At 66.9% G+C, this 16,573-nt stretch overlaps 1 protein-coding gene across 1 annotated transcript; it reads left to right on the top strand.

The window, feature by feature from the left end:
• The first annotated feature begins 1,009 nt into the window (after window positions 1–1,009).
• Window positions 1,010–16,523, top strand: NECTIN4 (nectin cell adhesion molecule 4). Its single transcript, XM_036397717.1, has 12 exons — window positions 1,010–1,175; window positions 1,770–2,003; window positions 2,708–2,842; window positions 4,553–5,038; window positions 8,126–8,476; window positions 9,189–9,479; window positions 10,581–10,695; window positions 12,133–12,296; window positions 13,830–13,977; window positions 14,688–14,766; window positions 15,272–15,406; window positions 16,251–16,523. Exons 1-12 carry the CDS (start codon window positions 1,010–1,012, stop codon window positions 16,521–16,523), a joined length of 2,577 nt encoding a protein of 858 aa, XP_036253610.1.
• The last annotated feature ends 50 nt before the right edge of the window (window positions 16,524–16,573 follow it).

Genomic DNA, 16,573 nt, shown 5'->3' with positions numbered 1-16,573 from the left:
TCCCCAGTGTCCCCAATGTCCCCACTGTCCCCAGTGTCCCATCCCCACTGTCCCCATGTCCCCAGTGTCCCCAATGTCCCCAGTGTCCCCAGTGTCCCCTCTCCAGCTGGGCAGGGTCCTGAGCCCAGCCTGGCCTGGCCCTGCCCTCGGGGATGTCACCCACTGTCCCCAAGGCCTGGCAGGACCCGGCCGTGTCACCAGGGCTGTGTCCCCCCCTCCCCCGCGGTGTCACCCGCCTGGGGACAGGCTCGTGCCACCTCAGCAGCCAGAGCCTTCCCGCATTGTGTCCCCAACAATGGCAGTGCCACGTGCCGGGGGCCCTGTCCCCTCCCTGGGGACAGCAGGACACGGGGACAGGCGGCCATGGGCCAGCGGCACCGCGGCTGCTGACGGCGGGTGAGTCCCAATGTCCCCAATGTCCCCAATGTCTGTCCCCAATGTCCCCAATGTCTGTCCCCAGTGTCCCCCCCCCGCTCTCCCCTAGGAACGTCCCCCATGTCCCCAGAGGTGCCACCCCCGTGTAGCCCCTTCCAGGAATGTCCCCATGGGTGTCCCCAGTGTCCCCATGAGATGACATCCTGGGGATCCTCGTGTCCCCCAGAGATGTCCCCAGGCTGTCCCCATTGCTGTCCCTATGGCTGTCCCCACACTGTCCCCATGTCCCCAAGCTGTCCCCGTGTCCCCACACCTGTCCCCGTGTCCCCCAGAGATGTCCCGACACTATCCCCATATGGTCCCTGTGTCCCCATGCTTGTCCCCATGTCCCCACTCTGTCCCCACGCCTGTCCCCATGTCCCCGTGCTCTTCCAACGCTGTCCCTGTGTCCCCACGCTGTCCCCACGCTGTCCCCACACCTGTCCCTGTGTCCCCACGCTGTCCCCAGGCTGTCCCCACACCTGTCCCTGTGTCCCCACATTGTCCCCAGGCTGTCCCCACGCTGTCCCCACACCCGTCCCTGTGTCCCCACACTGTCCCCAGCTGTCCCCAGCTGTCCCCGTGTCCCCTCAGGATGCCGCTGGGGGGGTCTCTGTGCGGTGCCAGTGGCCTGGCACTGCTGGTGGCCGCCACGGCCACCCCGTTCTGGGCACAGCGCCGGGCACCGGGGGGGACGGCCAGCCTGGGGCTGTGGCACGGCTGCCTCGGGGGACAGTGCCACCCCCACGCCACCACCCCAGGTACGCCCGGGATGGGGGGACAAGGGGTGGGAACCCGGGGGGGGCAGCCCTGTCCCCAGTGTCCCCACCCCTGGGGGTGTCATCGTTGTCCCTGTGGTGGTGCCACCCGTGGGAACCCCAGAGCTGTCCCCACGGATGTCCCTGGAGGTGTCACCCCCGTGCAGGGCAGGAATTTGGGAGGGTCCATCCCTGTCCCCAACGTCCCCAGCCCTGGGCCCCTCTGTGATGTCCCTGCTGTCCCCAGCGGTGCCACCCGTGGGGAACCCCAGAGATGTCCCCGCGGGTGTCCCCAGCGTCCCCCGGAGACCAGAGGTGTCTGTCCCTGGTGGTGCCACCCCCAGAGCTGTCCCCGCGGGTGTCCCTGGTGATGTCACCCTCTTGCAGGGCAGGAATTGGAGGAAGGTCCATCCCTGTCCCCAACGTCCCCACCCCTGGGGGTGTCCCCACTGTCCCCAGCCGTGCCAACCCCAGCGCTGTCCCCACGGGTGTCCCCAGCATCCCCCGGAGGTGTCACCCCCGTACAAGGTGGAACTGGGGAGGGTCCATCCCTGTTCCCAACGTCCCCACCCCTGTCCCTGGCGCTGCCACCCTCAGAGCTGTCCCCGCAGTGTCCCTCAGATATGGCAGCCGGGGGTGTCGCCCGCGTGTCCCCGCGGTGTCCCCACGCCGTGTCCCCGTCCCCCCCAGCGCTCCTGGAGGCCACCCGGGCGCTGCTGCTGCTCTCGGTCGTCGCCGCGGCCGCGGGGCTCGTCCTGGGGCTGCCCCTGGGGACCGGCGGGGCCCGGCGGGAGCGGGAACGAGCGGCCGGGGCCACCCTGCTGCTGGCAGGTGCGTGGGGACACCGGCGACATCTGGGGACACCGGGGACACGGGGGGACATGGGGGACACGGGGGCTGGGGACTGTCCCCATAGGGGCAGGGCTGGGCTGGGCGGGATGGGGATTTGGGGACATCGGGGCTGTCCCTGTCCCTGTCGCGAGTGTCACCCGTGCCCCGAGCTGTCCCCTGTCCCTGCTCTATTGTCACTCCTGTCCCCTGTTCCTGCTGGGAGTGTCACCCGTGCCCCGAGCTGTCCCCTGTCCCTGCAGGGTGGGAATTTGGGGATCATCAGTGTCCCCAGCTGTCCCCTGTCCCTGCTCTATTGTCACTCCTGTCCCTGACCCCTGTCCCTGCTTTGCTGTCCCTGCCCTGAGCTGTCCCCTGTCCCTATTCTTTTGTCACTCCTGTCCCTGCTGTCCCCTGTCCCTGCTGTCCCCATCCCGAACTGTCCCCTGTCCCTGCTCTGTTGTCATTCCTGTCCCTGTCCCTGTCCCCGCTGTCCCTGCTGTCCCTGTCCTCACCGTCCCTGTCCCTGTCCCTGCACTATTGTCCCCGCTGTCCCTGCTGTCCCCACTGCCCCTGTCCCTGTCCCCGCTGTCCCTGCTGTCCCTGTCCCTGCACTATTGTCCCCGCTGTCCCTGCTGTCCCCACTGCCCCTGTCCCTTTCCCCGCTGTCCCCACTGTCCCTGTCCCCACTGTCCCCGTGTCCCCAGGGCTGCTGGCGCTCCTGGGGCTCGGGCTGGGCTCTGGAGGGGCCCTGGCCCTGCTGGGCCCCCCCCGCAGCTCCTGGAGCTTCTCCTGGTCCTTCATCCTGGCCTGGGTGGCGGCGGCGCTGCTGGGCTCGGCCGGTACCGGGAACGGGAACCGGGAACGGGAACCGGGAACGGGAATGGGAACCGGGAACGGGAACCGGGAACGGGAATGGGGGGAACGGGAATGGGGAGGGGAAATGGGAACAGGGGAGGAACGGGAACGGGCAGGGGGAACGGAAACGGGAGGGGGAAACGGGAATAGGAGAGGAACGGGAACGGGGCGGGGTGGGGGCACCGGGAACGGGAACGGGGCGGGGAACGGGACAGGGGGGGAAACGGGAACGGGGGGGGGGAAATGGGAATGGGGGGAACGAGAACGGGAACGGGAAACGAGACGGGAATGGTAGGAGGGGAACGGGAACGGGGGAACGGGGATTTGGGGGGTCACGGTAACGGGCGGGGGGGGGTCAGGGGAACTGGGGGGAGCACGGGAACGGGGGGGGGAAACGGGAATGGAGGGGGCACGGGAAGGGGAAAACGGGATCGGGAGGGAACGGGAACGGGGCGGGGGGAACGGGGAGTCACCGGAGCCGGGATTTGGAGGGGGAACGGGCACGGGAGAGAACGGGAACGGCGGGCACCGGAACGGTGCCGGGGAAACGGGGACCTGGGGTGCGGGGGGGAAACGGGAACGGGGGGGACACCGGAACGGGGAGGGGAGAACGGGACTGGGAGGGAACGGGAACAGGGGGGAAGAACGGGGATTTGGGGGGGTCACGGTAACGGGGGGGGGGGGGTCCATCCCTGCCCTGCCCTGCGCCCAGGCTCTGCAGGGGGTGGGATTTCGGCCCCCCAAATGTTTTGGGGTTCCCAAATCCCCTCCTCACCCCCCCTAACCCCTCCTTTCCCCCCCCCCCCCCGAAGGGATTTTCCACATCTGCTCCGCTTCCAAGGACCCGTCCCCGGAGAGCTCCGAAGCTGGGGGGTCCTGAGGGGCCCTGGGGGTGGGGGGTCCCTGTTTCCCTCCCCCAATTTTGGGGTCCCCGGATGTGCTCAGCTGGGTCTGGCCTCTGCTGATCCCCCTCCGTTCCTGTTCCCGGTTTTTTCCCAAATTTCCCAATTTTTGCTGTGCCAATAAACGCCCCCCCCCCCCCCCCCTCCAGCTCCCGGTGGGTTTCCTTGGGGGAAATTCGGGGATCCCAAAACTTTTGGGGGCGTCGGTGATGGCCCCAGGTGTGGGAAGGAACTGGGATATGCTGGGGGGGGGTACTGGGAGGGGACAGGGATGGACTGGGGGGGATAGGAAGGGCGCTTAGAGGTCCATGGGGGGGTACTGGGAGCACTGGGAATGTCATGGGGGGTTACTGGACGTGTATGGGGGGGGGTCACTGGGAGCACTGGGAGGTCCATGGGGGGTTACTGGGTGGACTGGGTGGTCCATGGGGGACACTGGGAGAACTGGGAGGGAGCACTGGGAGGTCTGTGGAATGCACTGGGAGTACTGGGGGCACTGGGAGGTCCATGGAGGGTCACTGGGAGCACTGGGGATGCCATGGGGGGGTCACCGGGATCACTGGGAGGTCCATGGAGGGCACTGGGAGTACTGGGGGTGCCATGGGGGGGTCACTGCCAGCACTGGGAGGTCCATGGAGATGTCACTGGGAGCACTGGGGGTGCCATGGAGGGTACTGGGGGTGCCATGGAGGGTACTGGGGGCACTGGCGGCACCGGGAGCGCTCCCGGCCTCGCCGCTCCCCCCGCCGGGTGTGGCCCCACCGCTCCCCCCGCGGCCATCGCCGCTTTAAGGCCGCGCCCTGGGCCCCGCCCCCGGCCGGACCTGCCGGACCGGTCCGCCCCGCCCGGCCCCGCCCCTCCATGCCCCGCCCCTCCATGCCCCGCCCCCTGAACCCCGCCCCGCCCCGCCCCTGCCCCGGTACCGTCCCGCAGCTGAGCAGCACCGGCCCCTCCGCCGCCACCGGCCCGGCTCGGCCCGATCGGCCCCGGTCCCGCCCGGTCCGGCCCGGCTCAGCCCGGAGCCCCTCGGTGCCTCCCGGTGCGTCCCGGTGGCTCCCGGTGCTTCCCGGTACTGCCCGGAGGGAGCCGCCGAGGCTGTGCCCGGTTGTCCCGGCGCTGTCCCGGCGCTGTCCCGGCGGTGCCGGTGGGGCCCGCTCCGGTCCGGATGGTGCTGCCCGGGCCCCGAGCCGCGCCGTGAGCCCGGAGCGCTCCGCATGGAGCCCCGCGGGATGCCCGGGGCGCCCGTGCTCCTGCTCGGCTTCCTGCTCGCCGTGACCGGTAAGGGCCACGGGACACCGGGACTGGCACCGGGATAAGGACCGGGATAAGGACCGGGAGCGGCTGTCCCGGCTGCGAGTCGGGCCGGGGGCGGGAGCGGCTCCCCCGGTTCTCCCCGACCGGCACCGAGGCTCGGGGGTACCGGGGCCAGCCCGGAGCTCCCGGAGGGGCCGAACCGGGACCGGGATGGGGGAAGGGGGACGGGGGGGACCGGGGATCCCATGGAGCGGGGGTTGGGGTGAAACCGGGAGCGGCGGGGGCGCGCGCGGGTGTGCGCGCACAGGCGCGTGTGCAGGTGCGCGCGCGTGTGTGTGTGTGTGTACGTGGGAGCGCTCGCGTGTGCACCTGCGGCCCCGCGTGTCCGTCTGTCCGTGCGGCGCGTGTCCGTGTGTCCCCGTGGTGGGGGGGGAGGATGATGATGATGATGATGGAAGGGGGGGGTACGGGGGGGGGCGGACAGCGCCGCGGGCGCTTCACACGCGTGTGCGCGCACACACCTGCGCGCGTGCCCGTGCGTGCGCACCTGCGCCTCTGCGTGGGCTCCGCTCCCCCCCCCGGGCACGCGGACCCGTTTGGGGACACCCTGGGTGGAAGTTGGGGGGGGGACGGGGGACAAACCGTGGGAACGGCGACACCACCGGGATGCCCCAAGGGGGGGGGGGGGGGTGTCCCTGCTCTGCCCCGCCCCCCCTCCCCCGCCGTGCCTCAGTTTCCCCTCTGGACCCGTGGGAACGGGCTGGGGACCACCGAAAGGTGCTGAGCCCCCCCTCCACCCCGACCCACGCGGGATCCGCACCCCACGGGAGACTCGGCGGGGTCCCCGCGCCCGCCCTGGAGCCCTGCGGGGGCGCGGGGCGCACACGCGTGTGCAAGGGGTTCCCGCGAGTGTGCAATGGCTTCCCACGAGTGTACACGGGCTTTCCACGCGCGTGCGAGCGATTCTTTTGGATTCTTGAGGGGGGGTCCCTTCCACGCGTGTCCCCACTCCCCAATCCCGGGGTGCGGGCACGGGGGGTGCCCCCGCACGTGCGCGCGCGTCCCCGTGGGAAAAAGAAAACCCGCCCCGAGCGCCTCCTCCCCCTTCCCCCCACGCGGGGCTCGACCCCCGTGGGAATTTGGGATTTGGGGGACCCCCCCCGCCTCACCCCCCTCCCCCGCCCCCGGGACCCCCCGGTGGCCGCTGCCGGGGCTGTTTTTGGGGGCCCCCCCCCCCCCCCGCCCGCCCCGTTTTGAGCGCGGCCGGGGCGTGGGGGCCGCGGGGCCGGTTCTGCCGGTTCCCCGCGCCCGTTCCCACGCGCTCGGGCCCCGCTGGGTGGGGACGCCCCGAGGGGGGGGAACCTCCCCAGGGAACCCCAGAACCGCCCCACGGCGGCCGCGACCCCCGCGGGACCCCCCTGGAGCCCTCCCGGGACCCCCGGTTGGGCTCTGCGAGAGCGGCGGCGCTCGGGGGAAACTGAGGCACGTGGTGGTGGTGGTGGGGAGGGAGGGGGGGCTGCAGGGTGGTTAATGAAAGGGTTAATGAGTCGGGGGTCCTGGCGGGGGGTTTAGGGGGGTGGGGGGGGGCATTTTGGGGAGCCCCCGGGGGGCTCGGCGGGGGCGGCAGCGCGGGATCCGTCCCGGCCGGTTGGGCTGGACGGGCCGGCCCGGCCGCTTCTGGCGGCGGCGGCGGGGCGGGACACGCCCCCCAAAGCTGCGGGACACGCCCCCCTCCCCTCCCGGACACGCCCCCTCCCCAAAAAATGTACCCCCAAAAATGCACCCCCGACCCCCCCCCCCCCCACAAGGAGACCCCCAAGTCCTGGACCCCAAAGTGGCATCCAAAGGCTCCAAATGAGCACCAAATCCTGCACCCCAAAAGTGCGCCTCAAATCCTGCACCCCAAACTTGAACCTAAAGGCTCCTAATGAGCCCCAAATCCCGCACCCCTAATTCTCAACCACAATCCCGCCCCCCATATCCCGCACCCCAAACCTGCACCCCAAAACTGCACCTCCAATCCTGCACCCTAAACCTGCACCCCACATTCTGTGCCCCAAATTCTCCACCCCAAACCTGCCCCCCACACCTCAGCGAGTCCCCAAAAATGCACCCCAAAAATGCACCTCAAATCCCCTGATAGCCCCCCGAAACTGCACCCCAAATCGTGCACCCCAAACCTGCAGCTCAAATCCTGCACCCCCAATCTCCACCGCAAAGCCCAGCCAGCCCCTGAACCTGAACCCCAAATCCTGCAGGTACGCCCAGATGTGCCCAGGTGTGCCCTGAGCCTTGTGCAGGGGTGCCCAGGTGTGTGTGAGTGTGCACAAGGGTCCTGCATGGCTGTGAGTGCAGGCACAGGTGTGCCCAGGTGTGCCCGAGCCCTGCGCAGGTGTGCCCAGGTGTGCCCAGGTGTTGCTCTCACACACCTGGAATCAGCCCAGGTGCCCACAGGTGGTGGCACAGGGTCCACGCTGAGGTCCCCGTGTGTCCCTGCAGGTGGGGGCAGGTGGAGGTGCCATATCTCTGTCCCCCTGCACATCCCTGTGCTCCTCGGTGCCACACCGGGTGACACAGGTGTCACACTCAGGTGTCCCCCAGGTGTCCCCCCCATGTCCCTGCAGGTGGGGGCTGCGAGGAGGTGCCTGTACCCACAGACAGGTGTCACCACAGGTGTCCCAGGTGTCACCGAGTTGTCCCACTCAGGTGTCAGTCAGGTGTCCCTGTGTCCCGCAGGCAGTGGCTGCATGGAGGTGCCTGTACCCACACTCAGGTGCCACAGGTGGTGTCACACACAGGTGTCGCAGGTGGTGTCACACACAGGTGTCACAGGTGTCACACACAGGTGTCGCAGGTGGTGTCACACACAGGTGTCGCAGGTGGTGTCACTCAGGTGTCCCCGGGTGTCACTCAGCTGTCCCCGTGTCCCCGCAGGCGGTGGCCGCGTGGAGGTGCCTGTACCCACACTCAGGTGCCACAGGTGGTGTCACACACAGGTGTCACAGGTGTCACACACAGGTGTCACAGGTGGTGTCACACACAGGTATCACAGGTAGTGTCACTCAGGTGTCCCCGGGTGTCACTCAGCTGTCCCCCCGTGTGTCCCCGCAGGCGGTGGCCGCGTGGAGGTGCCGCGCAGCGTGACGGCGGTGCTGGGGCAGGACGTGGTGCTGCCGTGCCGGTACCGGGCGCAGGAGCAGGAGCAGGTGGTGCAGGTGACGTGGCTGAAGCGCGGCGGCGCGGGCGCGGCGCCCGCCGAGGTGGCCGTGCTGAACCCGCAGCACGGCGAGCACGTGCAGGAGCCCTTCGTGGGCCGCGTCCTGCGCCACGGGCACGGCGACCTCGGCGACGGCGCCATCGTCCTGCGCAACGCCGTGCAGGGCGACGAGGGCGACTACGAGTGCCACCTGATCACCTTCCCCATGGGCAACTTCGAGGGGCGCCTCACGCTCAGGGTGCTCGGTGAGCGGGGGACAGGGGCACGGGGAGCGTGGGACACAGGGGACACGTGGGACACAGGGGACGTGGGGGGTATGGGGGGCACAGGGGACGTGGGACAGGGATGGGGGCACAAGGGGTGTGGGGAACGTGGGGGGCACAGGGGACGTGGGGTACATGGGACAGGGATGTGGGGCACAGGGGGTGTGGGACAGGAGTGGGGGGCGGAGGGGACATCGGGTACGTGGGATGTGGGGCACATGGGGCAAGGGACAAGGGGCACACGGGACAAGGGGCACATGGGACACGGGGCACATGGGACAGGGGACATGGGGATGTAAAGGCACAGGGGACATATGGGACACAGGGGACATGGGACAGAGGATGTGGGACATGTGGGGCACAGGGCACATGGAGGGTATGAGGGGCACAGGGACATGGGGCACATGGGACTTGGGATGTGGGGCATGGAGGGTGAGGAATGTGGGATACGGGACATTGGGTACATGGGATACAGGGGACATAGGGGACATGGGACACAGGGGACATGGAGCATGTAGGACATGGGGCACATGGAGGGCAGAGGGGACACCACGGGCATGGTGGATTGGGGAATTTTGGGCACTGGGGACACAACGGTGCCACGTGGACACCCCACACGCCACCAACACCCCAAGCCCTCAATAAACCCCCAACATCCCCACCGCTCCCCTAACCACCCCGTCCCCCCCATCAGTGCCACCGCTGCCCATCCTGAACCCGGGCCCGCCGCTGGAGGAGGGCCAGGGCCGGACGCTGGCGGCCTCGTGCACGGCCGAGGGCAGCCCGGTGCCCTCGGTGCGCTGGGAGACCGAGGTGCGCGGCACCAACGCCACGCGGCGCTCGGCCCACGCGCGCTCCGCCTCCGTCACCAGCGAGTTCTTCCTGGTGCCCGGGCGCAGCATGAACGGCAAGAGCCTCACCTGCGTGGTGGCACACCCCGGCCTGCGCCACGAGAAGAGAATCACGCACCAGCTCAGCGTCGCCTGTGCGCCAGCGGGCAGTGATGGGGGCTGGGGGGTGACGGGGGCATTGGGGGTGACGGCAGCATGGGGGACATGGAGGGTGTTGGGGGCATGGAGGGTGTTGGGGACATGGGGGACATGGTGGGTGTTGGGGGCATGGAGGGTAACGGGGAGTGTGGGAGGTATTTGGGACATGGGGGGCATTGGGGATGTGGAGAGCTCTGGGGACATGGCAGGGCATTGGGGACATGGAGGTTGACAGGGGACATGGAGGGTGTTGGGGACATTGGGGGTAATGGGGGACATGGGGGGTGCTGGGGATGTGGGAGGTGTTGGGGACATGGGGGGGCACTGGGGACATGGGAGGTGTTGGGAACATGGGGGTTGACAGGGAAGATGGAGAGTGTTGGGGACATGGGGAGTGTAGAGATCTCTGGGGACATGGGGGACATGGAGGGTGTTGGGGGCACTGGGGACATGAGGGTTGACAAGGGACATGGACAGTGTTGGGGACATGGGGGGCATTGAGGACATGGGGTGTGATGGGCGTTGGGGACATGGAAGGAGTTGGGGACATGATGGGCATTGGGGACAGGGGGAGCACTGGGGACCTGGGGGACATGGAGGGTGTTGGGGACACAATGGGCACTGGGGACATGGAGGGTGTTGGGGACATAGAGGGCATGGGGGACATGGGGGACATGGAGGGTGTTGGGGACACAATGGGCACTGGGGACATGGAGAGCCTTGAGGGACATGGAGGCACTGGGGACATTGAGAGGTGTGGAGGACGTTGGGGACATTGGAGGGTGTTGGGGACATCCTGGGCACAAAGGGACATTGAGGACATGGAAATCTGGGCAGTACTGGGGACATTGGAGACTTTGGGGACACTGGGGGCCCTGGGCAGGTGGAGGCTGTTGGGGACATGGGGCACACAGGTGGCATTGGCAGTGTGAGGACACAGGTGACACTGGGGGATGCTGGCACGGAGGACCTTGGGGACACGGAGGGTGGGACATTGGGCATGGGGAGGATGAGGGACACAGGGGGACACCGTGGCCGTGGGGGGCACGGCAGGGCCGTGGGACCTTGTCCCCTGACTGTCCCCTCGGTGTCCCCAGACCTGTCGGACGCGTCGGTGCTGGGCCACACGGCCGAGTGGCAGGAGGGGATGGAGGGGGCGGCGCTGACCTGCCTGGGGGACGGCAACCCCCCCCCGACGTACAACTGGACACGGTGAGGCCCCTGTCCCCCCCCTGTCCCCCCCTGTCCCCCCCTGTCCCCCCCTGTGTCACCCCAGGGCACCCCCTGTCACCCCCTGCCACCTCCCCATGGCCCCCTGCCCTGGGTCCCCTCGCCTGTGTCCTCCTGTGTCCCCAGCAGGGTCTGAAGCAGGTTCGTGTCCCTGTGGTGTCCTTGTGGTGTCCCCTGCCCCAGCTCTGTCCCCACTGTGTCCCCCTGACCGTGTCCCTGCCTGTGTCCGTGTCCCATGGCCCTGCTGTGTCCCTGCTGCCTGTGCTGGTGTCCTCCCTGTCCCCTATGTCCCTGCTGTGTCCCTCCTGTCCCTGCCATGTCCCTGTTGTGTCACCCCTGCCTTTTCGTGTCCCCCTGTCCCTGTCACATCCCCCTGTCCCTATCACGTCCCTGTCCCACCTCCCCACCCCCAGTCCTGCCCCCGCCCGTGCCATTCCGGTGCCGGTGCCGCCGTGGCTGGGCCTGGCAGTGCCGCGTGCCCGGGCAGGCCCCGGCTGGGCGGCACCCGTGGGAACCGGCACGGCGGCTTTGATGGCACCGATGGCACCGGCACCGCCCGGGCAGGCCGGGGCTGTCACCGGGGAGTGTCATTGGGGGGTGTCACCGGGAGGTGTCACCGGGGGCTGTCACTGGGGCCGTCACTGGGGCTGTGACCAGGAGATGTCCCTGGGGTTGTCACTGGGGGCTGTCATGGGGAGATGTCACTGAGGGTTGTCACCTGGGGCTGTCACTGGGGGCTGTCACTGGGGGCTGTCACTGGAGTTGACACCAGGGGCAGTCACCAAGGGTTGTCACCAGGGCTGTCACCGAGGGGTGTCACTGGGAGATGCCACTGGGGGGTGTCACCAAGAGCTGTCACCAGAGGGTGTCACTGGGGTTATTGCCAGGGGCTGACACCAGGGCAGTCACCAAGGGTTGTCACCAGGAGATGCCACCAGGGCTGTTATGGGGGCTGTCACTGGGGGCTGGCTCTGGGGTAGTCACCGAGGGTTGTCACCGGGGCTGTCACCAGGAGGGATCAGTGGGGGCTGTCACCAGGGCTGTCACTGGGGGCTGTTATGGGGGCTGTGACCGGGGCTGTCACTGGGGGCTGGCTCTGGGGTAGTCACCGAGGGTTGTCACCGGGGCTGTCACTGGAAGCTGTCACCGGGGCTGACACCAGGGCTGACACCGGGGATTGTCACTACGGTTGTCACCGTGGCTGTCGCCGGGGCTGACACCAGGGCTGACACCGGGGATTGTCACTACGGTTGTCACCGTGGCTGTCGCCGGGGCTGACACCAGGGCTGACACCGGGGATTGTCACTACGGTTGTCACTGTGGCTGTCGCCGGGGCTGACACCAGGTCTGACACCGGGGATTGTCACTACGGTTGTCACCGTGGCTGTCGCCGGGGCTGACACCGAGCTGTCCCCGCAGGGTGGACGCGCCGCTGCCCGCGGGTGTCAGGGTCAAGGGGGACACGCTGCTGTTCCAGCGGCCGCTGGCCGTGGCCGATGCTGGTGACTACGTGTGCCGAGTGTCCAACCGAGTGGCTGCCAAGGAGGCCCGGGCCAACGTCAGCATCCGGGGACGCGCCACAGGTGGGGACAGGGACAGGGGGCTTGGTTTCTGCCTCTCTCTGTATGTCCATCTGTCTGTTTATCTGACCATCCACTTTTCCATCCATCCATCCATCCATCCATCCATCCATCCATCCATCCATCCATCCATCCATCCATCCATCCATCCATCCATCCATCCATCCATCCATCCATCCATCCACCCATCCCTCTGTACACCCATCTGTTCATCCATTCATTCACTCATCCACCCGTCTGTCCCTCCTTCCTCCGCTCCTCCCATCCCGTGCCCATCCCACCAAGGTCCATCCCTCTTCCACGCCCGTCCACTCATCGCGTGCTCATCCAGCCCAGCTTTACTCACTGCCTGCTCACACCTGCCCTTCCATCTCCTCATCCGCCCTTCCGTCCCCTCACCTGCCCTGCTGTCCACTCCTCCACCCTTCCGTCCACTCATCCACCCTTCCGTCCACTCATCCACCCTTCCGTCCACTCATCAGCCTTTCTGTCCACTCCTCTGTCCTTCTGTCCACTCATCCACACTTCTGTCCACTCATCAGCCTTTCTGTCCACTCATCAGCCTTTCTGTCCACTCCTCCACCCTTCCGTCCACTCATCCACCCTTCTGTCCACTCATCAGCCTTTCTGTCCACTCCTCTGTCCTTCTGTCCACTCATCAGCCCTTCTGTCCACTCCTCCACCCTTCTGTCCACTCCTTCATCCTTCTGTCCACTCACCCACCCTGCCGTTCCCTCACCCGCCCTGCTGTCCACTCATCTGTCCTTCCATCCCCTCATCCATCCTTCTGTCCACTCCTTCGTCCTTCCGTCCACTCCTCCACCCTTCTGTCCACTCACCCATCTGGTCATGCCTCCAGATTCCTGCTTATCCATCCATCCATCCATCCATCCATCCATCCATCCATCCATCCATCCATCCATCCATCCATCCATCCATCCATCCATCCATCCATCCATCCATCCATCTGTCCATCCATCTGTCCATCCTCTGACACCTCTCACTGTCCATCCCCACCCACTGGTCACCCACCCACCTGCTGTCCATGGGCTTGTCCATCCGTCCATCCGTCCATCATCCCACCCCTGGATGTCTTTGTCAGTCCATCCATCCATGGACACTCCTCCGTCCATCCGTGGACGGACTCATCCATCTGTCCGTCCATCTGTCCATCCATCTGCCCGTCCACGGACTTGTCCATCCATGGTCTCCCCCACTCATCCATGAGGTCTCCCCCACTTGGGGTGTCCCCCCTTGACCCTCTCTGAGGTCTGCTCTCTCTTTGGGGTGTCCCCCCCACCTTAGGGTGTGTCCCCCTGACCCTTTTTGAGGTCTCCTTCATCTTTGGGATGTCCTCTGACCCCTTGGAGGTATCTCCTGTCTTTGTGGTGTCCCCCTGGCCCTCTTTGAGGTCTCCCTCTGTTTGGGGTGCCCCCTGACCCCGTGAGGTGTCCCCCCGATTTGGGGTGTCCCCTGACCCCTGTTTTGGGGTCTCCCCCGTTTCGGGGTGCCCCTGACCCCTGTGGGTGCCTGCAGAGGACACGGTGCGCCGCGTGGACCTGGTGTCGGCCTCGGTGGTGGTGGTCGGGGTCATCGCCGCCGTCCTGCTCTGCGTCCTCGTCATCGTCGTGGTGGTCATGACCCTGTACCACAAACGCAAGACACAGCGCATCTCCGAGAAGTAGTAAGGGAGGGGACAGGGGACATGGGGACACGGGGCGGGGGACACAGGTACATGGAGAGACATGGGGACACAGGGGACATGGGGACATGGATGGGCATAGGGGACATGGTGGGACACGGTAGGTATGAGGGGTATATGGGGTCAGGGGGACATGGGGATCATAGGGGTACATGGGGACACAGGGGGCATGGGAACATGGATGGACATAGGGGACATTGGGAGACATGGAGGGACACGAGGACTTGGGGGGGACACTGTGGGACATGGGGACACAGGGGACATGGGGACATAGATGGACATGGGGTACATGGAGGGACACTGGACGATGCAGGTACATGGGGACATGGAGGACATGGGGACATGAGGGACACGGGGGGACACAGATATATTGGGGGACATGGGGTCATGGGAGGACACTGGGGGACACAGGTACATGGGGGGACTTGGGAACATGAGGGACATGGGGGATGTGGGGGACAGGGTGGACACAAGGACATGGAAGATGCAGGGGGACACGATGGGGACATGGGATAGACACAGAGGACATGGCAGGACATGAGGGACACGGGGGACAGAGCGGGACAAGGGAGGACATGGACACGGCCACGAGGGGACATGGGAGGACACGGGGGGACACAGAAGGACCCAGCAGGACCTGTGGGCACACGGGGGGATGACACAGGGGTGCTGAGTGTCCCCTGTGTCCCCAGCGAGGAGGAGCTGACGCTGACCCGGGAAAATTCCATCCGGAGGCTCCACTCCAGCCACAGCAGCGACCCCCGGGCACAGGTGGGGACACGGAAACGGGGGGGACCGGGGGGGGCTTGGGGTGGGGGGGGTTTGGGGAGCTCGGGGTGCCCAAAGAAGGGGGGCTTGGGTTGGGTTGTGGGGTGTCCTTGGAGTGTCCTTGGGGTGTCCATAGGGTGTCCACGGGGTGTCCTTGTGTTGTCTATGGGGTCAAACTTTGGGGTATCCATGGGGTGTCCATGGAATGTTCATGGGGTCAGGCTTTGGGATGTCCATGGGGTGTCCATGGGGTGTCCATTGGGCGTTCATGGGTTCAGACTTTGCGATATCCATGGGGTCTCCATGGAATCAAACTGGGGGAATCCATGGGGTATCCATGGTGTGCCCTTGGGGTGTCTATGGGGCCAAACTTTGGGGTGTCCATGGGGTGTCCATGGGGTCAGACATTGGGGTGTCCATGGTGTGTCCGTGGGGTGTCCATGGGGTCAGACGTTGGGGTGTCCGTGGGGTGTCCGGGGTGTCCTGGGTGCTGACCAGCCTGTCCCAGCTGGAGGAGACGCTGCAGCTGCGGACGGAGAGTCGCCAGGGCAGCCTGCGGGGGGACAGCCTGCGGGGGGACAGCCTGCGGGGGGACAGCCTGAGGGGGGACAGCCTGCGAGGCACCAGCATCTGCTCCGCCATGGTGAGACACGGGGGACACCAGGGGACACGAGGTCACCGTGTTCCTGGGAATGTCCCTGGCCCCAGTGACACTCCTGGCCCCAGTGGCACCCATGTCCCCCACAGTGATGTCCCCATGGTGCCCAAATCACCTGCCCCCCCCCCCCATGTCCCCACTGATGTCCCTGTCCATGTCCTTGTTCTGATCATGTCCCCATGGTGGCCATGTCCCCACTGATCCCTGTGTCCCCATGGTGGCCATGTCCCCAGCAGTGCCATGTCCCCATCAGTGCCCATGTCCCCATGGTCTCCATGTCCCCATGGTCCCCATTGGTCCCCATGTCCCCATGGTCCCCATGTCCCCATTGGTCTCCATGGACCCCATTGGTCCCTGTGTGCCCAGCAGTGCCTGTGTCCCCACTGGTCCCTATGGTCCCCATGGTTCCAATGTCCCCATGGTCCCCATGTCCCCACTGGTCCCCATGGTCCCCATTGGTCCCCATGGTTCCAATGTCCCCATGGTCCCCATGTCCCTACTGGTCCCCATGGTCCCCATGGTCCCCATGTCCCCACTGGTCCCCATGGTCCCCATTGGTCCCCATGGTTCCAATGTCCCCACTGGTCCCCATCAGTGCCCATGGGGACATCCCACTGGTTCCTGTGTCCCCATCAATGCCATGTCCCCATGTCCCCACAGTGTCCATGTCCCCACTGGTCCCCATAGTTCCAATGTCCCCATGGTCCCCATGTCCCCACAGTCCCCATGTCCCCACAGTCCCCATGTCCCCATTGGTCCCCATGTCTCCACCAGAATCCACCCCATGCCCAGTGGCACCCCTGACGCGTCCCTTGTCCCTTGTCCCCAGAGCGAGGAGCCCGAGGGCCGCAGTTACTCCACGCTCTCCACGGTGCGGGAGATCGAGACGCAGACCGACGTCCCCGTCGTTGTCCCCGCTGTCCCCGCGGTGCTGCCGCCGCCCGGCGGGAAGGAGCCCAAGGAGGAGGAAGAGGAGGGTGGGGGCGGCGGGGGGGACCCCATCAAGGCGGCCATGACGCACTTTGTGCAGGAGAACGGGATGCTGCAGGCCAAGCCCAGCTCCAACGGCATCTACATCAACGGCCGCGGCCACCTGGTGTGAGCCGGGCCCCGGGGGGACACCTGGGGACACCTGGGGACACCTGGGGACAG

This window comes from Molothrus ater, chromosome 29 (genome assembly GCF_012460135.2).
Source record: "Molothrus ater isolate BHLD 08-10-18 breed brown headed cowbird chromosome 29, BPBGC_Mater_1.1, whole genome shotgun sequence".
Classification (NCBI taxonomy): domain Eukaryota; kingdom Metazoa; phylum Chordata; class Aves; order Passeriformes; family Icteridae; genus Molothrus; species Molothrus ater.
The sequence above is the reverse complement of the archived record's forward strand: the minus strand, read 5'-3'. Positions and strand labels throughout refer to the sequence as shown.